This window comes from Canis aureus, chromosome 18 (assembly GCF_053574225.1).
Source record: "Canis aureus isolate CA01 chromosome 18, VMU_Caureus_v.1.0, whole genome shotgun sequence".
Lineage (NCBI taxonomy): Eukaryota > Metazoa > Chordata > Mammalia > Carnivora > Canidae > Canis > Canis aureus.
In genome coordinates this window covers 58,329,620-58,356,732 of record NC_135628.1, presented here as the reverse complement: position 1 = coordinate 58,356,732, position 27,113 = coordinate 58,329,620, and the positions used below count along the sequence as shown (strand labels likewise).

The following is a 27,113-nucleotide window of genomic DNA, read 5'->3' as shown; positions in this document are numbered from 1 at the left end:
TTTAAAAAAGAAACATAAAATTTAAACAGAGTGATTGCTAATAAAGTCAGAGTCGGTAATCAAAATTTTCCAATGAACTAATTAAAGATCAAAAGGCTTTCATGGTGAATTCTACCAAACAACAAAGAATACCAATCCTTATCAAAAAGTCTCTAAAACATAAAAGAGGAGGGAACACTCCCAAATTCATTTTAGGAGAACGTTATCTTGATACCAAAGCAGGTAAGGACACCACATGAAAAGAAAACTACAGAGGACCTGTAATTTGAAAATTACAAATAACCTAAAAATAATTCATTTTTGCTAATTTGAGGGTGGCTCAATCCGTTAAGTGTCTGACTCTTGATTTCAGCTCAGGTCATGATGTCAGGGTGATGAGATGGAGCCCTGCGTTAGGCTCCACACTCAGTGCAGAGCTTACTGGAGATTCTGTCCCCATCCTCCTCTACTCCTCCACCACTGCTCTCTCTCTCTCTCTCTCTCTCTCTCCCTCCCTCTCTCATAAATAAATAAATAAATAAATAAATAAATAAATAAATAACCCCAGAAAATGATAGCCCAATACCCCTGAAAACATAAGTTCAAAAATTCTAAATGAAATATTAGCAAAACTATTACAACACTAAGTAGAAGATATGTTAGAAAAATCACTGAAGACACATTAGAAGAATCATACACTTTGATTGTGTGGGATTTGTTCCAGAGATAAGAGATGGTTGAACTGCAAACCAATGTGGTAAGCCATATTAGCAAAATGAAGGATAAAAATCAGATGATCATCTCAATAGTTGCAGAGAAAGCATTAGACAAAATTCAACATCCATTTATGATAAAATATAACAACAAAATGAGTATTGAGGAAATATGTCTCAACATAATAAAGTCTGCCTATGTCAAGACCACAGCCAACATTGTATAGAGAGGTGAAAAGATGAGAACTTTCCTCTAAAATTAGGAACAAGACAAGGATGCTCTCATTCAAAGCTTTTATTCAACATAGGATTAGAAATATGAGCCAGAGGAACTAGCCAGGACGGAGAAATAAAAGTTGTCCAGATTTTTAAGGAAGAAACAAAATAGTCACTATTAGCAGACAGCATGAGGTTATATATAAACACCCTGAAGACTACACTAAATATCTTATAAAAATAATACAGGAATTCATAAAGTGGCAGGATATAAAATAAAATACTGAAATACAGCTCTCTATCCTAATATGCTAACAGAAAGAGAACCTAAGAAAAAGATACATTTAGAATTGCATCAAAAAGGATAAAATACCAAGGAAAAAGTTTAAACAAACAGTTGAAGCACGTGTACACCAAAAACTATACAACTATATTTGTGAATTAATGTTGTTAAAATCTCCATAGCAACCTATACATTCTTTATTTTCTTACATGTTTAAAAGAAATATTTTTTATTTTTTTAATTGGAGTTCAATTTGCCAACAAATAGCATGACACCCATTGTTCATCCCGCCAAGTGCCACCCTTAGTGCCCATCACCCAGTCACCCAAAACCCCCACCCACTTCCCTTCCTGTAACCCCTAGTTCATTTCCCAGAGTTAGGTGCCTCTCATGTTTTCTAACACTCACCGATTTTTTCACTCATTTTCTCTCTCTTCCATTTATTCCCTTTCACTGATTTTTATATTCCCCAAATGAATGAGACCATATAATGTTTGTCCTTCCCCGATTGACTTACTTCACTCAGCATAATACCCTTCAGGTCCCTCCACGGTGAAGCAAATAGTGGGTATTTGTCATTTCTAATAGCTGAGTAATATTCCATGGTATACATAGACCACATCTTTATCCATTCATCTTTCGATGGACACCGAGGCTCCTTCCACAGTTTGGCTATTGTGGACATTGCTGCTGTAAACATTGGGGTGCAGCTGTCCCAGCATTTCACTGAATCTATATCTTTGGGGTAAATCCCCAGCAGTACAATTGCTGGGTCATACGGCAGATCTCTTTTAACACTTTGAGGAACCTCCACACAGTTTTCCAGAGTGGCTGCACCAGTTCACATTCCCACCAACAGTGCAAGTCGGTTGCCCTTTCTCCACATTGTCTCCAACATTTGTTGTTTCCTGCCTTGTTAATTTTCCCCATTCTCACTGGTGTGAGGTGGTATCTCATTGTGGTTTTGATCTGTATTTCCCTGATGGCCAGTGATGCAGAGCATTTTCTCATGTGCTTGTTGGCCACGTGTATGTCTTCCTCTGTGAGATTTCTGTTCATGTCTTTTGCTCATTTCTTGATTAGATTATTTGTTTCTTTGGTGTTGAGTTTAAGAAGTTCTTTATAGATCTTGGATACTAGCCCTTTATCTGATAGGTCATTGGCAAATATCTTCTCCGATTCTGTGGGTTGTCTTTTAGTTTTGTTGACTGTATCTTTTGCTGTGCAGAAATTTCCTATCTTGACGAAGTCCAATAATTCATTTTTGCTTTTGTTTCTCTTGCCTTCATGGATATATCTTGTAGAAAGTTACTGTGGCCGAGTTCAAAAAGGGTTTGCCTGTGTTCTCCTCTAGGGTTTTGATGGAATCTTGTCTCACATTTAGATCTTTCATCCATTTTGAGTTTATCTTTGTGTATGGTGACAGAGAGTGGTCTAGTTTCATTCTTCTGCATGTGGATGTCCAATTTTCCCAGGACCATTTATTGAAGAGACTGTCTTTTTTCCATTAGATAGTCTTTCCTCCTTTGTTGAATATTAGTTAACCATACAGTTGAGGGTCCTGGATTGAGTTCTGGATTCTCTATTCTGTTCCATTCTCTATTCTGTTCCATTGATCTATGTGTCTGTTTTTGTGCCAGTACCCCACTGTCCTGATGACCACAGCTCTGTAGTACAACCTGAAATCTGGCATTGTGATGCTCCTATGATTTTCTTTTTTAATATTCCCCTGGCTTTTTGGGGTCATTTCTGATTCCACACAAATGTTAAGATAATTTGTTCAAATTCTCTGAAGAAAGTCCATGTTATTTTGACAGGGATTGCATTAAATGTGTAAATTGCCCTGGGTAACATTGACATTTTCACAATATTAATTCTGCCAATCCATGAGCATGGAATATTTTTCCATCTCTTTATGTCTTCCTCCATTGCTTTCAGAAGTGTTCTGTAGTTTTTAGGGTATAAATCCTTTACCTCTTTGGTTAGGTTTATTCCTAGGTATCTTATGCTTTTGGGTGCAATTGTAAATGGGATGGACTCCTTAATTTCTCTTTCTTCAGTCTCATTGTTCGTGTATAGGAATGCCATTGATTTCTGGGCATTGATTTTGTATCCTGCCATGCTGCCAAATTGCTGTATGAGTTCTTGCAATCTTGGGGTGGAGGCTTTTGAGGTTTCTATGTAGAGTATCATGTCATCGGCGAAGAGGGAGAGTTTGACTTCTTCTTTGCCAATTTGAATGCCTTTAATGTCTTTTTGTTGTCTGATTGCTGAGGCTAGGACTTCCAGTACTATGTTGAATAGCAGTGGTGGGAGTGGACATCCCTACCATGTTCCTGATCTTAGGGGAAAGGCTCCCAGTGTTTCCCCATTGAGAATGATATTTGCTGTGGGCTTTTCGTAGATGGCTTTTAAGATGCTGAGGAATGTTCCCTCTATTCCTACACTCTGAAGAGTTTTGATCAGGAATGGATGCTGTATTTTGTAAATAGTTTCTCTGCATCTATTGAGAGGATCCTTTGCTTCTTGTTTTTTCTCTTGCTGATATGATCAATCACATTGATTGTTTTACAAGTGTTGAACCAGCCTTGCATCCTGGAGATCAATCCCACTTGGTCATGGTGAATAATCTTCTTAATGTATTGTTGGATCCTATTGGCTAGTATCTTGTTGAGAATTTTTGCATCCATGTTCATCAGGGATACTGCTCTATAATTCTCCTTTTTGGTGAGGTCTTTGTCTGGTTTGGAATTAAGGTGATGCTGGCCTCATAGAATGAATTTGGAAGTACTCCATCTCTTTCTATCTTTACAAACAGCTTTAGTAGAATAGGTATGGTTTCTTCTTTAAATGTTTGATAGAATTCTCCTGGGAAGCCATCTGGCCCTGGACTTTTGTGTCTTGGGAGGTTTTTGATGATTGCCTCAATTTCCTCCTTGGTTATTGGCCTGTTCAGGTTTTCTATTTCTTCCTGTTCCAGTTTTGGTAGTTTGTGGCTTTCCAGGAATGTATCCATTTCTTCTAGATTGCCTAATTTATTGGCAATAGCTGCTCATAATGTTTTGAAAATCGTTTTTATTTCCTTGGTATTGGTCGTGATCTCTCCTTTTTCGTTCGTGATTTTATTAGTTTGAGTCTTTTCCCTTTTGTTTTCATAAGGCTGGCTAATAGTTTATCTATCTTACTAATTCTTTCAAAGAACCAACTCCTGGTTTTGTTGATCTGTTCCACAGTTCTTGTGGTCTCTATTTCATTGAGTTCTGCTAGAATTTTTATTAACCCTCTTCTTCTGTTTGGGGTAGGTTTTATTTGCTGTTCTTTCTCCAGTTCCTTTAGGTGTGAGGTGAGATTTTTATTTGAGTTTTTTCCAATTATTTGAGTGAGTCTTGTATTGTATTGTATTTCCCCCTCAGGACTGCTTTTGCTGTATCCCACAGATTGTGAATGGTTGTATCTTCATTCTCATTAGTTTCCATGAATATTTTTCATTCTTCCCTGATTTCCTGGTTGACCCTTTCATCTTTTAGCAGGATGGTCTTTAACCTCCACATTTTTGTATTTCTTCCAAATTTCTTCTTCTGATGTAGTTCTAGTTCAAAGCATTATGGTCTGAAAATATGCAGGGGACAATCTCAGTCTTTTGGTGTCAGTTCAGACCTGATTTGTGACCCGGTATGTGGTCTATTCTCAAGAAAGTTCCATAGGCTCTTGAGAAGAATTTGTATTCAGTTGCGTTTGGATGTAAAGTTCTATAAATATGCGTGATATCCACCTGGTCCAGTGTATCATATAAAGCTCCTGTTTCTCAGGAGATGGTTGCTTAGAGTATCTGTCATTTGTAGAAAGCGCCATGTTGAAGTCTCCCAGTGTAAGTATATTATTATCTAAGTATGTCTTAACTTTGGTTAATTGATTGATACACTTGGCAGCTGTCACATTAGGGGCATAAACATTCATGATTTTTATGTCCTCTTTTTGAATAGATCCTTTAAGTATGATATAGTGTCCCTTTTCATCTCTTACTACAGTCTTGGGGATAAACTTTAATTTATCTGATGGCTACCCCTGCTTTCTTTTGAGGACCATTTGAATGGTAAATGGTTCTCCAACCTTTCATTTTCAGGCTGTACATGTCCTTAGGTCTCAAATGAGTCTCTTGTAGACAGCAAATAAATGCTCCGCATCAGTTGCCATCAGGGAGATACAAATCAAACCAGAATGAGATACCACCTCACAGCAGTGAGAATGGTGAATATTAACAAGACAGGAAACAATAAATGTCAGAGAGGTTGTGGAGAAAGGGGAATCCTCTTGCACTGTTGGTGGGAATGTGAACTGGTACAGCCACTCTGGAAAAGTGTGTGGAGATTCCTCAAAGAGTTAAAAATAGAACTGCCCTATGACCCAGCAATTGCGCTGCTGGGGATTTACCCCAAAGATACAGATGCAGTGAAACGCCGGAACACTTGCACCCCAATATTTATGGCAGCAATGTCCACAATAGCCAAACTGTGCAAGGAGTCTCGGTGTCCATTGAAAGATGAATGAATAAAGGAGATATGATATATATATATATGGAATATTACTCAGCCTATAAATGACAAATACCCACCATTTGCTTCAACATGGATGGAGCTGGAGGGTATTATGCTGAAGGAAATAAGTCAATCAGAAAAGGACAAACATTATATGGTCTCATTCTTTTAGGGAATATAAAAAATAGTGAAATTGAATAAAGGGGAAAGGAGGGAAAATGAGTGGGAAATATCAGTGAGGGTGATAGAACATGAGAGACACCTAACCCTGGGAAACAAACAAGGCGTGGTGGAAAGGGAGGTGGGCAGAGGGTTGGGTGACTGGGTGACGGGCACTGAGGGCGGCACTTGACAGGATGAGCACTGGGTGTTATGCTATATGTTGGCAAATTGAACTCCAATAAAAAATACAAAAAACAAACAAACAAAAAAAGCATCTCAAAGGCCTCGGTGGGTGCTGACACATGTGATTTCTGCTCAGTGCTCTGAATGTCAGAGTAAAGAAGTTCAATGAAGTGTGGGTAAATGGCAGCAGTAACTAGGACTCTCTTAAGGTAGCTAAACCCCGGTCATCAAATTAGTGATGGGAATGAATTGGTGAATGAGATTCCCACTGTCCCTACCTACTGTCAAGCGGAACCACATCCAAAGGAATGGGCTTGGTGGAATCAGTGGGGAAAGAAGACCCTGTTGACCTTGACTCCTCTCTGGCAAGATGAAGAGACATGAGGGGTGTAGAATAAGTGGGAGGCCTCTGTTGCTCCTCTGTCCCTGTGAGGGGGCACAGGTCCGCTGGCCTTGCCGGCTGCTGGTGAAATACCACTACTCTTACTGTTTTTTCACTGACACATGAGGCGAGGTGTAGGAAGGGAGAAAACTTAGGCAGCTCAGCTCCACTTGCTCCGGGGACAGTGACAGGTGGGGAGTTTGACTGGGGCCGTACACCTGTCAAACGGTAACTGCACGTGTCCTAAGGTGACCTCACAGAGGACAGAAACCTCCCATGCAGCAGAACAGCAAAAGCTCGCTGGATCTTGATTTTCAGTTCGAACACAGACTGTGAAAGTGCGGCCTCACAATCCTTCTGACCTTTTGGGTTTTAAGCAGGAGGTGTCAGAAAAGTTACCACGGTGGTAACTGGCTTGTGGTGGCCAAGAGTTCACAGCAGCCTCAATTTTTGATCCTTCAGTGTGGGCTCTTCCTATCATTGTGAAGCAGAATTCACCAAGGGTTGGGTTGTTTGTTCACTAATAGAGAACGTGAGCTGGGCTTCGATCATGGTGAGACAGGTTAGTTTTACCCTACTGATGATGTGTTGTTGCCATGGAAATCATGTTCAGTACAGTGGAACCACAGGCTCAGACATTTGGTGTATGTGCTTGGCTGAGGAGACAAGGGGCGGAACCTGTCATCTATAGGATTAGGACTAAAAAGGCCTCTAAGTCTGAATCCCACCCAGGCGGAACCAGACAGCAGCACCGAGGTGCCTTGGTTGGCCTCTGAGAGTCAGTTCTCCTCCGTCCTCGCTGGCAGACCTTCCCCGGGGCCTCTGGACTGGGTCCCGGAGGAGAGCCCTTCCACGTCCAAAAAGGGGTACCGTGAGACAGGGGGCCGCCCCCTCACCCTTCACCTCACATACCTTCATGGGGAACTTGGTGCTAAACTATCCATAGACATCTGCTTCTGGGTCGGGGTTTCCAACGCAGCAGAGCAGCTTCCTGGCTGGGATGTACTGAACGTCAGTCCTGGACACGGGGCTCTGTTGGCCGGCTGCCCCTAGCCAGGTGGGGCAGGGGCTGCAGCCTTCCCATCTGTAGCTCCAACTTCCTCTCCTGGGGCCACTCCCCGGGAGCATCCGGTGCTCCACACCTGTGAGCAGCAGGCAGGTCTCTCCCTTACGCGCCCCAGGCTGGCTGGGTGGAGGCCCCCGTCCGGTCCTCAAGGCGGGGTGATGCTCAAGGCGGGGTGAAGCCGGTTGATCCTACCGCGAGAGGGGGGCCCCTTGCCCCTGGAACTGGGACAGAGAAGGGGGGAGTGTGTGGGCCTTGGTCAACAGCTGCGTGGGCATCTTGGGGGGCGGGGTTGGCCGCGTGGGCCCTTTCCCAGAGGCGACACGAGGCCGGAGGGCAGCCGGCTCTGGTGCGTGTGCCCGGGAGCGGGTCGTCCCACCGTCCTTCCCTCTAGGAGCGCGGGGCCGGGGAGGCGGGGGCTGGGCGCACGCCCTTGAGCTCTTTCCTCCCACCCAGTGGACCGGGTGGGCCCGTAGCCCGGCCAGCCCCTCGAGCCGGGCCTGGGCTCGGAGCCCCCCTCCCCCCCCCAGGAGACTAGCGCCCGGTTGGCGTGAGGCCCGGTGCCCCTCGGTGCGCCCCAGCCTGGGCTCGGAGCCCCCCCCCACCCCGAGGAGACTAGCGCCCGGTTGGCGTGAGGCCCGGTGCCCCTCGGTGCGCCCCAGCCTGGGCTCGGAGCCCCCCCCCACCCCGAGGAGACTAGCGCCCGGTTGGCGTGAGGCCCGGTGCCCCTCGGTGCGCCCCAGCCTGGGCTCGGAGCCCCCCCCACCCCCAGGAGACTAGCGCCGGGTTGGCGTGAGGCCCGGTGCCCCTCGGTGCGCCCCAGCCTGGGCTCGGAGCCCCCCACCCCGAGGAGACTAGCGCCCGGTTGGCGTGAGGCCCGGTGCCCCTCGGTGCGCCCCAGCCTGGGCTCGGAGCCCCCCACCCCGAGGAGACTAGCGCCCGGTTGGCGTGAGGCCCGGTGCCCCTCGGTGCGCCCCAGCCTGGACTCGGAGCCCCCCCCCACCCCGAGGAGACTAGCGCCCGGTTGGCGTGAGGCCCGGTGCCCCTCGGTGCGCCCCAGCCTGGGCTCGGAGCCCCCCACCCCCAGGAGACTAGCGCCCGGTTGGCGTGAGGCCCGGTGCCCCTCGGTGCGCCCCAGCCTGGGCTCGGAGCCCCCCACCCCCAGGAGACTAGCGCCCGGTTGGCGTGAGGCCCGGTGCCCCTCGGTGCGCCCCAGCCTGGGCTCGGAGCCCCCCTCCCCCGAGGAGACTAGCGCCCGGTTGGCGTGAGGCCCGGTGCCCCTCGGTGCGCCCCAGCCTGGGCTCGGAGCCCCCCTCCCCCGAGGAGACTAGCGCCCGGTTGGCGTGAGGCCCGGTGCCCCTCGGTCTGCCCCAGCCTGGGCTCGGAGCCCCCCACCCCGAGGAGACTAGCGCCCGGTTGGCGTGAGGCCCGGTGCCCCTCGGTGCGCCCCAGCCTGGGCCTGCGGAGAGACAGGAGCTGCAGGTTTACGGGGCCGCCGCCGCCGCTGCCATCTCAGCTCCACTCCCTTCCGGAGAGCACGGGGTTCGCCTGGACAGGTTGACTGACACCCGTCGGTGTCCCCTCCTCCGCCGTCGCGGCCTGACCTGGGTCCCCGTGGGCAATGGAGCGTGTCCCGGAGCCCGCAGGCGCGAACCCGGGCCTTCGCGTCGGGCGTTCTCTGCCACGTCCCCTGGAGCGACGGGCCCCGCCTGAGCCTTGCAGGGAAGCCTGTGGAGGGCCCGACGGCCGGCATCGTGGGGTTCCGGTCCTGGGAGCCTATTTTCTCGTCAGGCCTTCCGAGGCCCGCTGCAGAGGTGGGGACCTGCCCGGCCTCGGGGGAAGGCACGGGTAGGGCACCACGGCGCTCCCGGCTCGTTCCCGGTGAGGTCCAGCCGTGGCGGGGGGCGCCTCTGCAGTGGTGCCCACCCCCTCGGGTCCCAAACCGGGGTCCAGGTGGCATGGGGCAGCCCTGAGGGCCCGGAAAAGGGCTTCTGCAAGGTGCCTCTGCAGAGCTTCGATGATTTGTCTACGTCTCAATTCAGAGAGGACTGGCAGACCAGCGGACCTGCGAACCGGGAGGACCTACCCTGCCCGCTCCACCTCCTGCAAGTCCACCCCCCAAAACCCCTGTAGGTCCCGCTGCCCCGACGCTCCACTCCGGGGGGTGGACCAGACGGCCCTGGGGGATGGCGGCAGGGGGCAGGGTCGCCGGGGCAGTGCTTGGGGCCAGTGGCCAGGCCACCCTCCCAGGAGGTAGCAGTGATCTGTGGCTAGTTCCTGGCAGCTGGTGCGGCTATTTTCTTGCCTGAAATGAGCACTTTTGGTTGCTTTCGTGGACACAGGGGTGACGTATATGGCTTTCAAGCCAATTCAAGGTTATTGGTTTATTTTAAAAAGACGTGTTTTTAGAGCTATTGATGCCATACATAATACAGATCACCAGCTTTATCCTCCCCACCCCCACCCCCAGTTGAAAAATCTCTTGGTTTTCCAGTCTCTCTGCCTTACAAGCCCTTGGGGTGGGCGCTGGGATGTGCTGTGCTCCCGTCACCATCCGTGAGTGTGTAATGGTGGTGATCGAAATCTACCCCTCCATCACCTTTGTAAAAAGAAACTGCATGTGCTGTCTGCACCCTGGACAGGCACAAAAAAGAAAACCATATCTACTTATGCCCCTGTTCCGCGCCCAAACAATGGAGGGTCCGGGCCCAAGTGAGGGGCCTACTGGGCTTTGATACTACCTCAATGGATTAGTTAAGTTATACCTGTTGTGTCAGTGTTCACCAAGGTTACTTAAAAGGGTCAATTTTGTCTTTCTTATATTGTTATCATTGTTAAGAGCAAATAGGTAAAATAAAGAAAAAGGCTTTTAGGTAAACCTTTAAAATAGCTTCCAAAATCTCTGGTGACCTGAAAGTTTGCAGTTGTGCTAGATTCATTGATAAGTTGGGTTGAATTCATTGGATGTCTAGGTGTTTTCCACATAAGATAAACTATCAAAGCATTAATTACTAAAATACCCAAGATGGGGTTTTTTCTTTCTTTCTTTTCTTCGTTTTCCCCCACCTTCCTTATTTTTTCCTTTTTTTCTTTTTGTCTTTTGTCTTATTCAGGAAAACTACAGATACTTGAGTGTGTTAGTAAACATGTTCCATGTTTTCTTAAAAATTGTATTATAAACATAACACACACACACACACACAGTGTTTCTAAAAACTATGACATGTATTCATATATTTTCCAATCTAAAGAATTCTGGTACAATAGATAGTGCTCCATTGGGTCACTACTGACTTTTCACCAGAGACTGAGGTTTCTAAGAGTTCAGATTCTGCCACATGCAACTGCTGGAATACGTTAAGGAAAACAACTCCGTGTGTGAGAAGATAGGAGGTGTATAAAAGAGGTACGAGGAATGAGAATACATTTTTTGTTGAGGGAGAAAAAAATAATTTTGTCCTGAAATTAGACTAGCTATTTAGAGAAAGAAAACTTAGGACTGACTCTGAATGAAAAAGGAACTTGGAAGAAGGAGTTTCTGAAGGAGGATTTTGGAAAATAATTTTATGCATGGTCCGGACGGACTGAGATTGGGAGAAGTGAGTTTTCCAAGTACATTGGGATAAGATTGAGATTTGGCTTTTCTCTCTGTGAAAACAACAAGGCTTTCTCGCATCGCAAGTCAATTCTTGACAAAAAATTGTAGACAGAAGAGATAAAACAATTTTTTTTTCTTTACTTGCTGAGAGAAATAAGGTTTTTATATTCCTTTTTATCTGGTCTTTAACTACTTAAGAAAGCGAAAACTTCTCAATATTCAAGGAGCTACATTTCGGTGACCTCTCTATAGCCACCTCTCATGGCTATCTTGGTGACACAGATCCAGAAGTTTTAAGTTTTGTAATGATCCATTATCCTATGTAGGCCTTGAAACCTTCTGATATGTTTGGTTTTTGGTTGCTTGCTTGGCTGGTCGGTTGGCTGGCTGGCCGGCTGGCTGGTTTTTTCCATTCCTTCATTCACTTATTTTCAACAGATTCCTGGGAAGTCCAACCCTAAATAGAGTCTCTTGACTAAGTCATGTAGTTTATTTAGTATGTTAAGTCACATGGGAAGCATTGTCCAACAAATCATGATAAGCCTTCTTAGATGATCTTAGATGTCCGAATGGCAGCTGTTACAAAAATTAAATGAAATCCCTACAGTTTTCATAGGTCCTGGCATAGTCTCATCACTCAATGTCACATTGTCACAATGATGCGTGTTACCAAAAATAATCAAATATTCTTATCAGCTGCATGGTCATGAACTCTCCTCATGTCTTTAACCTGGTCCAGTTTTGACTTCTGCATCCTTCATGGTTTTCATTCTGATGTTCTTGCAAAAATATGGTTTGGCTTCAAGAAGATTCACGAAAAGGACTTTTGACAAATACCAGTTTCTGGTCACCTTCAGATAACAAAAATAAAGTATGAATTTCCAGGACTCTTAGAAAAGCTGTATTTCAACAGAACAGAAAGTAATAACACGGAACTGAATGAATTCAGGAAAACGAGGATTGGTTGGTTTGTTGGCTTGTTTCTCTTTACAGAAAATGATGGCCCTTTTTAATAACTTTCCTTCAAAACATGGTTGATCCCCTTGTGGTTGCTCTTCCATATTGAAGGAAACTTTTTCTCTTCAGATATCTATAACTTACAAAAATTTGATAAAAATGTTCTTTTGTAAACAAGTTAAAATATGTATCTTTTCTCCTTACCTGTAACCCCCTAAGATCCAGAAACTCTCAGTGAGCATTCTTTCTTTTATGTCCATTGTAAATCATCTGTATGAGTTAGGTGTGAATCCGTTCTCGTGGTAACAAGACACCATCTGAAGGATCAGTTCTGTTACCAAGGCGTTGACTAGAATAGTGTCTTCCCCCTGCCCCCTGCCTGCACCCTGGATTTTATTTTTTAAAATAATCTCTACACCCAATGTAGGGCTCAAACTCACAACCCCTAGATCAAGAGTCGTGCTCTCTACTGACTGAGCAGGCCAGGTGCCCCTGGAGCATCATCTTGAAGACCCATGCATAGACTCAGATAGGATCAGACAGCTTTCAGAAACTCAGATTGATTTTATGGAGCCAATAAAGCCCCTTGGAAATGTTGGCCTGAGACCTTTCTTACAGAACTCCCCACAGCCTTACCAAGTGAGTCAAAAGTGACACCTCCTGGCAGATGAAATCTAGTCGAATGCTTAACTGACTGAGCGTCCCAGGTGCCCCTCAAAGCAGCTGGTTGAAATGCTGATGTTCTTCCTGTCTTTCCTTGATGGGGATGAGGACACCTATGCCTGCGCTCATTGACAATGTCTATGTTCCAGATTGCTAAACCCTGCTTTTTTCACACCACAGATGACAAGACCCCTATCTAGCCTGACTGTTGAACTCCCTTACTCTGAACCAAGGATAGGGGTTCCTGTTTTGTTTCAAGTTGTGGTTAAAAATAGACATCACCTACAATTGAGCATTTTTACCCTTTCTAACCATAGACATCACCTACAATTGAGCATTTTTACCCTTTCTAACCATAGAGATCAGTTAGATCAGAGATCTAACCTTCTATCCTCCTTGTGGCGTTATCTCTCCATTCCATCTCTTTGTAAAGAGATAGAAATTATGTACTTAATTTTTTTAGAAAATATTTTATTTATTGACTTGACAGAGAGCAGACACAAGTAGGGTGGGGGGAACAGCAGGCAGAGGGAAAGGGAGGAGCAGGTTCCCCACTAGCAGAGAGATGGATGCGATGTGGGGGGTGGGGACCTTGATCCCAGGACTCTGGAACACTACCAGAGCCTCAGTCAGATGCTTCACTGACTGAGCCACCCAGGCACCCCATACCTACTTCATTTTTTTAAAGTTCGTTCACTCATGTTTCATGATCTCTAGACCAACGTAGTGTCTGAACTAATGACCCTGACTGAGATGGAGAGTTGAGTGCTCTTCTGACTGAGCAGAGACAGGTGCTCCTTCCATTCTGTTTTTCTTTCAAGAATCCTGGGATCATGGCTCAGAGTCATTATTTGCCCAGTGAGACCTGCCCCCCACCACCCCTCCATGCAGAGGTACCATCTATTGGGCTGGTTGATGTTTGTCCATCTTCCTTCCTCCTTTTTGTGGACAGAAAGTGGCTGGAAAAAGAGCGTGACTATGTGGAATAAGACTGAGGATTTCCCTTGGGCAGTGGGTGAGAGAGGGAGGATAGGTTGAGGAGAATCAATCAACGGTTAGCTTTGCTTTAGAGGAAGGAGCGTGCTGGCTGGGCCCATGAGCCAGGGTGGATGAGTCAGAACTGTCCCCTGCCAGCCCTCCCTTAGCCCTTCATCCTTATCACTCCATGCTTGTGGTTGGCCTCTGAACCCTAAGACACCACCGTCAGGTGTTTAATTTGCCACTCAAAGCTTTGGTTAAGATGATAACTGATTTGTATCATTAGCTCCAGCATGCACTTAGGTGGTAGCCATATTTTCATAACTCAAATTTGAAAACTATAATCTAGTAATGACTTGCTGTACCAAGCAACTAAAAATTTCTTGGAGACTAACTTCTCTATAGAAAGAATATTCAATCACTCTAAAATTATGGAAAACAAACTTTTGTGACTATGATTTGATATCAATAATGCTTTACCCTCTATATTGCAAAGGCATTTATGTTTATAGCATTACAAAATTATACTATAACGGAGGTATAATTACTCACATTTGGGAAGTTACTTAAAAATAATGTGTGACATCCTCTATCTTCTCTTTGAAAATATATAGTGCCAGTCAGTAAATAGTAGTATAATAAACTGGTTTTCTCTAGGACTTGGTATCACTACTTCCAGTCCTAGAGCAAGGATCACAGAAAGTATTTTAACCCAAATACATCATTTTCACTGTAGAAAGACCCAGTCATGCAACCAATTCAGAATTCACACTTTTAGCAAATATCCATTTGGATATTACTAACTAGTGGCTTCAAATATATTATCTAACCTGTCGGTACCTTAATTTCCTTCTCTATAAAATGGGGATACTACAAATAACTGTCCTATAGTCAACAATACTATAGTGCACACTTAAAAAATTGCTAGGAGGTTCATCTCATGATAGGTATTCCTGCAACAATTAAATAAACTTAACAACCCCACCAACACCACAACAAAAATAATGTCTACTTCAAAGAGTTTAATAGGTTTGAATAAGTTAATATACATACTGTAATTAAAACATTGACTGGCATATAATGTAAAATAAATAAACAAATAAAATATTCCATTATAAAAAGCAGAGTATCGGTGAAAAACAATGCAAGTTTCTCCATTTAATCCATGTTGGCTTATTCCTAAATTTGATAATAATTTCTCTGGGGTTTTTAAAAAAGATTTTATTTATTTATTTATTTGACAGAGGGAGAGAGATAGAGAGAGAGAGAGAGCACGCACAAGCAGGGGAAGTGGTAGGTAAAAGGAGAGGCAGAAGCAGGCTCCCCACCCACTGAGCAGAGAGCCCAATGTGGGGATGAAGCCCAGGATCCTGGGATTATGACTTGAGCTGAAGACAGATGCTTAACTGACTGAACCACCCCAGTGTCCCAATTTGACAAAAATTTAAATCATAGTCCTTCATGTCCTTTGATACAAGAACACTGAGGGCTTGTTTTCATGAGCTAAAAATTATTTGGCCAAATGCTGCTTGAATCATGAACACAAACACATGAACACATTTGAAGTTTGCACATTTTAACTATTTCAATGCATAGCTACTTATTTAAAACTGCAAGCAAGTGCATATGAGTGCCAGAAACTCTTCCATTTGTTGTTTACATTCTAGATACAAAAAAACTTGGAGCATCAAATGTTCCTCTATGTCTAGTAATTCTGAGCATTATGTTCTATGTATAATATAATAACTATAATTTGACCAAGATTTTCCAGCTGAATAGTTCTCATAAATCTTTAATAGTATAAGCTACAGAAAATTGTGTTTTGAATGCTTTATTCAAAAAATGATTCTTCGAGACACCTGGATGGCTCAGCAGTTGAGTGGCTGCCTTTACTTTGGGGGGTGATCCTGGAGTTCCTGCATCTAGTTGAGTCCCAGAGTCCCACATCGGGTTCCCTGCAGGGAGGCTGCTTCTCCTTCTGCCTATGTCTCTGCCTCTATCTTTGTGTCTCTCAAGAATAAATAAATAAATAATCTTTAAAAAATCATTATTCTAAAACCTTTTTAATCTCATTTTTTGTTTGAGATAGAGTAAAAAATTAATCTTTGAAAAAATATGGTTCCATAACATATCTTGGTCTACTGTGCTCCTTTGTTTCCCGTGTGTACAGTGTTTTCAGTAAAATCATCAAATGAGTGAAAATATCAGTGAGAGTGACAAGACATGAGAGACACCTAACTGGGAAATGAACAAAGGGTAGTGGAAGGCGAGGTGGGCGGGGGGTTGGGGTGACTGGGTGATGGGCACTGAGGGGGGCACTTGGCAGGATGAGCACTGGGTGTTATACTATATGTTGGCAAATTGAACTCCAATAAAAAAATTAAAAAAAAAATAAAATCATCAAATGCATGTGTTATTCCCACGTAAAAAATTGAGGAGGGATAAACACACTCCTCAAATATTTTGGGAGTTAAAGAGTGTATACATATCTTATGTGTTTCATTTGACTGCAACAAAAACATTGTAACTAGTCTTCCAATATTGTTTCCCCAAATACTGCAAGATTCTTATTTTCTAGTCATGAAAAAATTGAGTGTATCAAGAAAAAAAAGGGAATGTTCCCTTTTGAAAACTTCTGATAATTCACAGCTAATTAGAAACTGCTAAACATGCACCAAGTTTGCGGTTTCATGGACCAGAATCAACAAGGCCCTGCTTACACCCTAAAATCCCATTATTCCACTTTGGATGGTCCATCCACTTAGATCCACACTATCAAGCTCATCGTCCTCATTCACCTGGTCTCCATACCTACGGTGTTGCTCTTCTCCAATTATTTCCAATTATTTAACTTTTCTAAAATCCAGGTCTGGTCATTTTATTATCATTTGTAAATACCTAGAGCACAAAGGGCGAGAAATGAGGGTACAAAGTGAACCTGGAAGGAGGTGCCATTGGAACATTTCCCTCCTGTTTGGCCAACCACCTGAACTTTGCTCATTGTGTTCCTTTTCTGTGTCATCATGTCCTTGAGCAAGAGCCCTGGTCCCACCCAGGTTCCTGTACTCGTATGAAGGTAGCATCTAGTCATTGTTCAACATTGAGATCTCGGGTCTCCTTTCAGCCTCTTTGTTCGGCTGAACTCACATGTCGTAGGTAGAATTGGTGTGTCCTTATCAGCTGCACCCTTTCCACATGAGGCTCAAAACAATTTATATATTTTATTACAACTGTTTGCACAAAACAATACCTACAGATTAAGTTCCATAGGGGCAGTAGACATTCATTATTTATATATTAAATTAGGTTAGCTATTTGTTATTTTAAATTATAATATGGCATTAGGTACTTAATTTAACAAATAAAGGACTAGGTATTTGATGGATTTCCTCCCCTTGCTTGTATAATAAGTTACATACTTCATTTCTCAGCTCTGATATCCCTTTATGCTCAAAAGAAGCTACCATAAACTCTCCTTCTTGGGGTTAATATTTTTCTCACAGTACCTTAGACCACAGTGTACTAATGATTTCAGAGAGGTAAGAGCCACTGGATATCTTCAGAGTTGGAACCTAAAGAACAAAATCACCCTAATTGAATACAGGCCAACAATTGTATTATTTCACTAGTGATCAGTCATATTAATATGTGCATGATTCCCAAGATTTGTCACTTACACTGCCACCATGGTGCAAGGACAAATTTTTTAAATAGACAAAAGTCTGATACTTTCTGTTTTATTCCTAAGTAATTTCAAATTTATAGAGAATTAGTATGAATAGTATGCTTAGTAAGAATAATAATAATAGCACAATAAAGAATTAATATATCTTTTGCATGGATTCATGTATCAAAATTATATACCATTTGGTTTGTCACCTCTCTCTCTTTCTCTCTCTCTCTCTCTCTCTCTCTCTCTGTCTCATGAGTTGCACATCTTATGATCTTTATTTCTAAATATCTTGTTACATATTTGTTAAGAATATGAGTATTTTCCAGCTGAATCACAGTACAATTATAAACTTCTGAAAAATGTAACATGGATAGAATACAATTGTACCAATATTTTGAATGCAGAAGTGTAAAAATTAAGAGTTTTCCAGTACAAGGAAACATTCCTCCAAAAGGCATGAAAGATGATAACACAGCCATGGTGTGAGAATCTGAGGAAAAACATTGACATGGGATCTTAAAGTTGTAATTTGTAGAGTGAAGAAAAAAAAAAGTACAAATATTTCCTATTTTATAGGTTCCTGTAAGACAGATACCACATTCAACATTTTTTTAAGAGCCCTTGTGACATCCTTATTTCTAAGACTATAAATTAAAGGATTTAGAACAGGAGTGAGTATGGTGTAAAAGACAGATACAATCATGTCCTTCTCAGGGGTGTGATAGGAGGTGGGGAGCATGTAGGTGTAGACGGCAGCACCATAGAAGAGGATGACCACCATCATGTGAGAAGAACAAGTGGCAAAAGCCTTCTTCCGTCCCTCTGCTGAGTTCATCCTGTGGATGGTGAAGAGGATGAAAGAATAGGAGCTTGAAATGACTGTCACAGGGATGAGAAGCATGAGGACACAGCACAGGTACATGAGTGTCTCATAGAGGGAAGTGTCTGAGCAGGAGAGCTTCATTACAGCAGGAACCTCACAGAAGAAATGGTGAATCTCCCGGGATCTGCAGAAGGGGAAGGTCATGGTGACGGGAGTCAGCATAAATCCATCCACAGATCCCAAAATCCAGGAGGAAGACACCAAGAGAAGACACACTCTATGGTTCATGAGGATAGGATAACGGAGTGGATGGCAGATGGCCACATAGCGGTCATAGGCCATAGCAGCCAGAAGGAAGAATTCTGAGCCTACTAGAGTTAAGTAGAGAAACATCTGCATCCCGCATTCAGGGACTGAGATCTTATTCACACCCATGACCTGGTCCATGAGCATCTTGGGCACAGTAACAGAAATGTACATCACGTCCATGAGAGACAACTGGGTGATAAAAAAGTACATGGGGGTGTGGAGGTGAGCATCACAGTGTATCAGAAGGATCAGGATGGTGTTTCCAGAGAGGGCCATCAGGAAAACCACGAAAATGACCACACAGAGGAGAGTTGGGTGCTTGGATTGACTGAAGAGTCCCACTAGTTCAAAATCTGATCGTTCAGTATAGTTGGTCACCCACATGATGTTCTCCATTATATTTTACCTGGTTCACCAAGAAGAACTATGGAGTTAATAGATCACTAGTGGAATATGACTACCTGAAATAAATGTTTACTGAGCTTCTGTGCGTTTGCATGTCTTTACACATAGTAACCCAGTGTGCTAATAAGGGGAATTTCCTGTACATTGTAGGATTGTGAACTACCCATAATAGAACAAATTTACTAGAAATGTAGAAACTCACACTGTTAATCAAAAGTATTAGTACCTTAAGGGTGCCTGAGTGGCTCAGTCAGTTAAGCCTCCTACTCTTGATCAGGTCATGATCACAGGGTCATGAGATCAATACCCGGATTGGACCCTACATTTTGCAAGGGGTATGCTTGAGCTTCTCTTTCTCCCTCTCCCTCTGCTGTCCGCCACCCCCCATTTTCTGTGTCTCTCTCTAAAATAAATAAATAAATATTTAAAAATATATCCATACCTTCATAATTCCACTACTGGGTATGCATTTACCAAAAGAAAGTAAAAACAGTAATTCAAAAGCATAATGCACAACTATAATTATTTTATTTTTTTCAAATATCGCTATAATTTTTTAAAGTTTTAATTTAATATCCAGCTTAAATAAAACATCTTGTGTAATAATTGTTCCAGGTGCACAATATAGTGATTCAACAACTCTGTATAACACCGGTCCTTATCACAACATGTGCACTCCTTGAGTCCCATCAACTGTCTAAACCATCCCCCTTTGATCTTCCTTTGGTAGCCATCAGTTTTTTCTCTATAGTTGTTTCTCTCTCATTTTGCTTCTTTGTTTTGCTTATTAAATTCCACATATAATTGAAACAATATGGCATTTGTCTTTCTCTGATTGACTTATTTTGTTTACCAGTATACTCTCTAGCTCCATCCATGCCATTGCAAATGGCAAGGTTTCATTCTTTTTAATGTCCAGGGAATATTCCATTGAATATGCATTCCTATGCTTCAGGTAGTATTATTCACAATAGTCAAGATATGGAAAGAACCTAACTGTCCATCCATAGATGAATGGGGAAGGGGAGTGTGTGTGTGTATGTGTATTGCACACAGACAGTGGAATATTATGAAGCCATAAAATCCATAATATTGTGCCCTTCGTGACAATGTGGATGGACCTATATGGTATTAAGCTAAGTGAAGTAAGTCAGACTGAGAAAGACAAATACCACAGACCCCACCTCCATATATGGAATGTAAAAACAAATGAATGAACACTGTCTTGATGATCACACCTTTGTAGTACAACCTGAAATCTGGCATTGTGATGCCCCAGCTATGGTTTTCTTTTTTAAAATTCCCCTGGCTATTCGGAGTCTTTTCTGATTCCACAAAAATCTTAAAATAATTTGTTCTAACTCTCTGAAGAAAGTCCATGGTATTTTGATAGGGATTGCATTAAACGTGTAAATTGCCCTGGGTAGCATCGACATTTTCACAATATTAATTCTGCCAATCCATGAGCATGGAATATTTTTCCATCTCTTTGTGTCTTCCTCAATTTCTTTCAGAAGTTTTCTGTAGTTTTTAGGGTATAGATCCTTTACCTCTTTGGTTAGGTTTCTTCCTAGGTATCTTATGCTTTTGGATGCAATTGTAAATGGGATTGACTCCTTAATTTCTCTTTCTTCAGTCTCATTGTTAGTGTCTAGACATGCCACTGACTTCTGGGCATTGATTTTGTATCCTGCCACACTGCCAAATTGCTGTATGAGTTCTAGCAATCTTGGGGTGGAGGCTTTGGGGTTTTCTACATACAGTATCATGTCATCGGCAAAGAGGGAGAGTTTGACTTCTTCTTTGCCAATTTGAATGCCTTTAATGTCCTTTTGTTGTCTGATCGCTGAGGATAGGACTTCCAGTACTATGTTGAATAGCAGTGGTGAGAGTGGACGTCCCTGTCTTGTTCCTGATCTTAGGGGAAAGGCTCCCAGTGGTACTGGCACAAAAACAGACACATAGATCAATGAAACAGAATAGAGAATCCAGAAGTGGACCCTCAACTTTATGGTCAACTAATATTTGATAAAGGAGGAAAGACTATCCACTGGAAGAAAGACAGTCTCTTCAATAAATGGTGCTGGGAAAATTGGACATCCACATGCAGAAGAATGAAACTAGACCACTCTCTTGCACCATACACAAAGATAAACTCAAAGTGGATGAAAGATCTAAATGTGAGACAAGATTCCATCAGAATCCTAGAGGAGAACACAGGCAACACCCTTTTTGAACTCGGCCACAGTAACTTCTTGCAAGATACATCCACGAAGGCAAAAGAAACAAAAGAAAAAATGAACTATTGGGACTTCATCAAGATAAGAAGCTTTTGCACAGCAAAGGATACAGTCAACAAAACTCAAAGACAACCTACAGAATGGGAGAAGATATTTGCAAATGACGTATCAGATAAAAGGCTAATTTCCAAGATCTATAAAGAACTTATTAAACTCAACAGCAAAGAAACAAACAATCCAATTATGAAATGGGCAAAAGACACGAACAGAAATCTCACAGAGGAAGACATAGACATGGCCAACATGCACATGAGAAAATGCTCCGCATCACTTGCCATCAGGGAAATACAAATCAAAACCACAATGAGATACCACCTCACACCAGTGAGAATGAGGAAAATTAACAAGGCAGGAAACCACAAATGTTGGAGAGGATGTGGAGAAAAGGGAACCCTCTTGCACTGTTGGTGGGAATGTGAACTGGTGTAGCCACTCTGGAAAACTGTGTGGAGGTTCCTCAAAGAGTTAAAAATAGACCTGCCCCACGACCCAGCAATTGCACTGCTGGGGATTTACCCCAAAGATACAGATGCAGTGAAACGCCGGGACACCTGCACCCTGATGTTTATAGCAGCAATGGCCACGATAGCCAAACTGTGGAAGGAGCCTCGGTGTCCATTAAAAGATGAATCGATAAAGAAGATGTGGTTTATGTATACAATGGAATATTACTCAGCTATTAGAAATGACAAATACCCACCATTTGCTTCAACGTGGATGGAACTGGAGGGTATCATGCTGAGTGAAGTAAGCCAGTCGGAGAAGGACAAACATTATATGTTCTCATTCATTTGGGGAATATAAATAATAGTGAAAGGGAATATAAGGGAAGGGGGAAGAAATGTGTGGGAAATATCAGAAAGGGAGACAGAACGTAAAGACTGCTAACTCTGGGAAACGAACTAGGGGTGTTGGAAGGGGAGGAGGGCGGGGGGTGGGAGTGAATGGGTGACGGGCACTGGGGGTTATTCTGTATGTTAGTAAATTGAACACCAATAAAAAAATAAAAATAAAAATAGACCTGCCCTACGACCCAGCATTTGCACTGTTGGGGATTTACCCCAAAGATACAGATGCAATGAATCGCAGGGACACCTGCACCTCAATGTTTATAGCAGCAATGTCCACAATAGCCAAACTGTGGAAGGAGCCTCAGTGTCCATCGAAAGATAAATGGATAAAGAAGATGTGGTCTCTGTATACAATGGAATATTACTCAGCCATTAGAAATGACAAATACCCACCATTTGCTTCAATGTGGATGGAACTGGAGGGTATTATGCTGAGTGAAATAAGTCAAGTGGAGAAGGACAAACATTATATGGTCTCATTCATTTGGGGAATATAAATAATAGTGAAAGGGAATAGAAGGGAAGGGAGAAGAAATGGGTTGGAAATATCAGAAAAGGAGACAGAACATGAAGACTCCTAACTCTGGGAAACAAACTAGGGGTGGTGGAAGTGGAGGAGGGCGAGGGATGGGGGTAAATGGGTGACGAGCACTGAGGGGGGCACTTGATGGGATGAGCACTGGGTGTTATTCTGTATGTTGGCAAATCGAACACCAATAAAAGATAAATTTATTATTTAAAAAAAGAAATGAATGAACAAACAGAAAGCAGAATTGGTTCCATAAATACAGAGAAGTAAGTGCTTGTTGTGAGAGAAGAAAGTGGTGGAGCAATGACTAAATGGGTGAAGAAGAATGGGAGATACTGTCTTGCATTTATGGAATAAGTAAGTCACAGGAATAAAAGCCACAGCATAAAGAATATAGTCCATGACACTGTATTTTTGATTTTTTTCCTTCTTTCATTTTTATTTGTTTTATTATCATTTTTAGAAAAATGTTAATATGGTTGACATTTTTCCACAAGAAGTATATACACTGTTATGTTCATCACAACTATAGCTACCATCTGTCTTATTATTTTTCTATTACAATATCATTGACTATAATACTTATGCTCTCCTTTTTATTCCTGTGACTTATTATTCCATACTTGGGGGCCGGTATCCCCTCCCCTTCACCAATTTTGCCCCACTCTCTGTCACACTGATAGTGTGGTTTCATGACAGATGGTAGCTACACTCATTGTGAGCATATAATAACTTTCAACCTTGTGAATCACTATGCTGTAAACTGAAAACTAATGAAGCACTGTGTGTCAAGCATATTCAAATGAAAGCATTTTGAAAGAATATTGATAACTTATAATAAGATTTCCACAGACCAAGGTTTTGAGATTTCCTAATGATAGTGTGATTTATCGGTGAGTATGGAAATTTGCAGAATCACTACTCTTTGAAAACACAAAAAGTAAATCATTTGAGAGAGAGAGAGAGAACAGTGTGCCTGGGTAGCTCAGTGGTTGAGCTTCTGCCTTTGGCTCAGGTTGTGATACTGGGGTCCTGGGATCGTGTCCTGTATCGTGTCCTTCTCCCTCTGCTTATGTCTCTGCTGTTTTCTCTATGTCTCTCATGAATAAATAAATAAAATCATAAAAAAATAAATAAATAAAACCCCTAATTTCTAGAGAGTTCTGTTATGGAAGTCAAAATGGAATCAACCTCTCTGGTTTAAAAATCCAACTGAAATTTAAAAACTTTTAGAGATATATTCTATATAAGAAGGTTTATAAAATAACTGAAACAGAATTTGGGGAATTTTCATACCCAAAGTTCCAATGTCCTCTGTCTGAACAATCAGGCAGATTGTGATGCCCTGTAGTTGTGTGGAGTAGGCCATGCAGCCACAGGAACAGATGGGGTCTTCACCAATGGCCAGGCCCTTAGATATCTTAGGGACATTAATTTAAGAGTCCATAGTTTGAGTCTGGGCCATGACTGTGGGTCCAGATTATCCTCTACCTACCATTCTTTTGTCCACTTTACATAAAAAGAGGATAATAAGGTTAAATCTCAAGTATGTTCAAGATTAAATTATATAAAATAATAAAAGTGCTTAGAAATGATCAAATACAGATGAGTAAGTACATAAATTGTTAAAGAGGTAAGACCTACGATAATTAGTGTGCAGATTCTCTGTAAGAGACGACTGTTACCATTTTCGTTTTGTGATATAAGATGAATTACTCCTGTTTGCCATGAATTACTCCTGTTTGTTCATACACGTAAGAATTTGGTTTCGACGGACACCTGGGTAGGTCAGCGGTTGAGCCTCTCTGCCTTTGGCTCAGGGAGTGCTCCCAGATCTGGGGATCGAGTTCCACATCGGGCTCCCTATGAGGAGCCTGCTTCTCCCTCTGCCTGTTTCTGCCGCTCTCTGTGTCTCTTATGAATAAATAAAATGTTTAAAAAAAGAATTTGGATTTGATAATTTTTACAACTTCACTTACTTAAAGCTCCTACTCTTTATTCTAAATTTAAGGAGGAAGATCTAGCACTTAGAAGATCATTGTCATTTACAAAGGAAGTCTTTAGTTGTCTTCACAAGCATCATCAACTTTATTGTCTGTAGCAACCAATCTTTCATGGAAACTGAGATGCAGAGAGAAAAACCGAGCAACACTGAGTTGTTTCTGACTCCAATTCAATCCCCCTCCTTTATCTGGCTAATCAAAGCCAACATCTGTGTTAAATGCTAAAGACCAGTAAAATAAAATTGAAATTGGTTACACTGAAGGAGGTCACAGTCTGTCTGCTCAGACAAAAATATTGTGTGTATGTGTGTGTGTGATTTAAAGTAGAATTTTAAAACAGCTCAAAATAAATAAGAAAGAACAATAGAAGTAAAACATATCTGTCCTTTCTGAAAAGAATCAGTAATAACTTCTATTACATTTTCTCTTATGAAAATGTAAACCTTTAATAGCTTTGAAATTTTTTGGTTTCTGACATGTTAAGTGTTAAATTTTAAAATTCCTTACCAACATGAAAAGAAATATTGGCTCTTCTCTCTAGGAAGAGTTTAGAAATGATTGTGATATAGGGATATTTCAGGAATATCTCCAACTTTCAAGACATTCGATGCTCTTGTAATGATTCCAGAGACTAATCACATATTCAGTGCATTAGGAGCCCCTAGTTCTGGGGTGCTAAAGCAGTAGACAACACTGGAGATTAATTTGATGCCTTATATAAATATCCAACAAATCTGGTACACATTGCATTAAAAATTATCACCTGTCAAATTCCACACCTACTGGTAGATGAAACCCCTAGCCCCTGTGCAAAGTTAAAACAGCCCCAAAGAAAAACATACATGCTTTCTGAGTCAATATTTTGGCCAAAATGAAACAAATCATTATTGAAATTTTGGAAATGAGAATGACTGTGATCAAGCTGCACTGAACAGCCCACTGGCACACCAGACAGAGAATGCTGTCTGCATCTTATAAGGTAATTGACCTCACTGCTCATTCTTATTTTTCTGTATCCAATTTCTTGAGTTTACTATACATAGAATACTGCACTACTTACTTTGGGGACTTAGTAATGGTAGAATAACATGAAATCTTTATTTGAAGCTGACAGCATGCCAGGAACTGTTCTATTGCTTTACCATATTTTATCTTCCTCAAGAGTTATCTTACACATCTTATTTTCTCCTTTACAAATTAAATAATTCACATTCCCAGGTCATTTGCTTAGCATCACCTAAATTACCTGGAGGGAGGACTTGGGTCTCAATTCAGATGTTGGGGCCCAGAGCTCGTAATGCTGCCTTAGCTCTCTAGAACACTATCATCCCTCCACTGTATACAATTTGGGTATAGCTCCTCACTGCCAGTTTCATGTAAGAAACATAAAGATAATTGAGACATTTGTTTAAGTTTTCTAACTATCAGAAATCACTCCCACCCAAAATAAAATCAGTCTCATTTCTTTTGTAAAATTACAGACACAAGAAAACAAATACATCATCCAATAATATAGGAGGAACGTGTATTCTTTTGTAAACACATAATGGGAATAAAAACCCATTTCCTAATGTATTACAGAAAGTTATTGTTACATGAAAGATTCAATCCAAAAAAAGGTGATTAAGAATACACTTATCTTGATGAGCACAGAGAAATGTATAGAATTGTCAAATATATTATACAACTGGAACTAATATAACGTTGTGTGTTAATTATTCTTGAATTTAAAAAATCATCTTTGCTTTTCTTCATAAAAATAGATGACAGCGAAAAATTGAGGAAATATGGTCAAGAATTTACAGCATTGGGATCCCCGGGTGGCTCAGCGGTTTCACGCCTGCCTTCAGCCCCCGGCATGATCCTGGAATCCCAGGATTGAGTTCAGCATCGGGCTCCCTGCATAGGGCCTTGCTTCTCCCTCTGCCTGTGTCTTTGCCTCTCCCTCTCTCCCCCCACCCCTCTCTCTCTCTCTCTGTGTGTGTGTGTGTGTGTGCCTCTCATGAATAAATAAATAAAACCTTTAAAAAAAGAACTTACAGCACATATCAAAAGGAGAACAGGTCAGAAACAGTAATTACCCTTTTGCTCCTGTAGCTCTTTGTATATGATTGAACTCAGCATCAGATGACGCTGCAGCCCTTATCCATCTGGGTAATGGAATGTGGCTGTGGTTGACCTTTTAAAGATAGACAGGAGAGTGACATCACCCTGGTTTCACTACGCCCATTATGGGAGTTCATGAGGTTTACTTTTGATCAATTCCTTCTGGGACTTTGAAGAAGAGTGCAATTAAGAGACCCAACAACAACAACAACGTAAAGGTAATAGGTATCTCTGTTGCACTGTTCGAGTTTTCTCCTCATGTCTTTGAAAAATGTTTTCTTATTATTAGCTGGAAGTCTTTTATTTTATTAACTGGAAGTCTTAACCAATATTAAAAGTAATCTCAAATTTCACCATCATCAATAAAATCTTGTCTGTGAAATAGATGCCAGGTTAAATATG

General features: G+C 42.1%; 1 protein-coding gene and 1 pseudogene across 1 annotated transcript; one reads left to right on the top strand and one right to left on the bottom strand.

Moving 5' to 3' along the window:
- The first annotated feature begins 5,917 nt into the window (after window positions 1-5,917).
- On the top strand, window positions 5,918-7,487 carry LOC144289234 (28S ribosomal RNA; annotated as a pseudogene).
- A 10,463-nt stretch (window positions 7,488-17,950) lies between these two features.
- Window positions 17,951-18,913, bottom strand: LOC144288387 (olfactory receptor 2T29-like). Its single transcript, XM_077855896.1, has one exon. It carries the CDS (start codon window positions 18,911-18,913, stop codon window positions 17,951-17,953), a length of 963 nt encoding a protein of 320 aa, XP_077712022.1.
- Window positions 18,914-27,113: the final 8,200 nt, after the last annotated feature.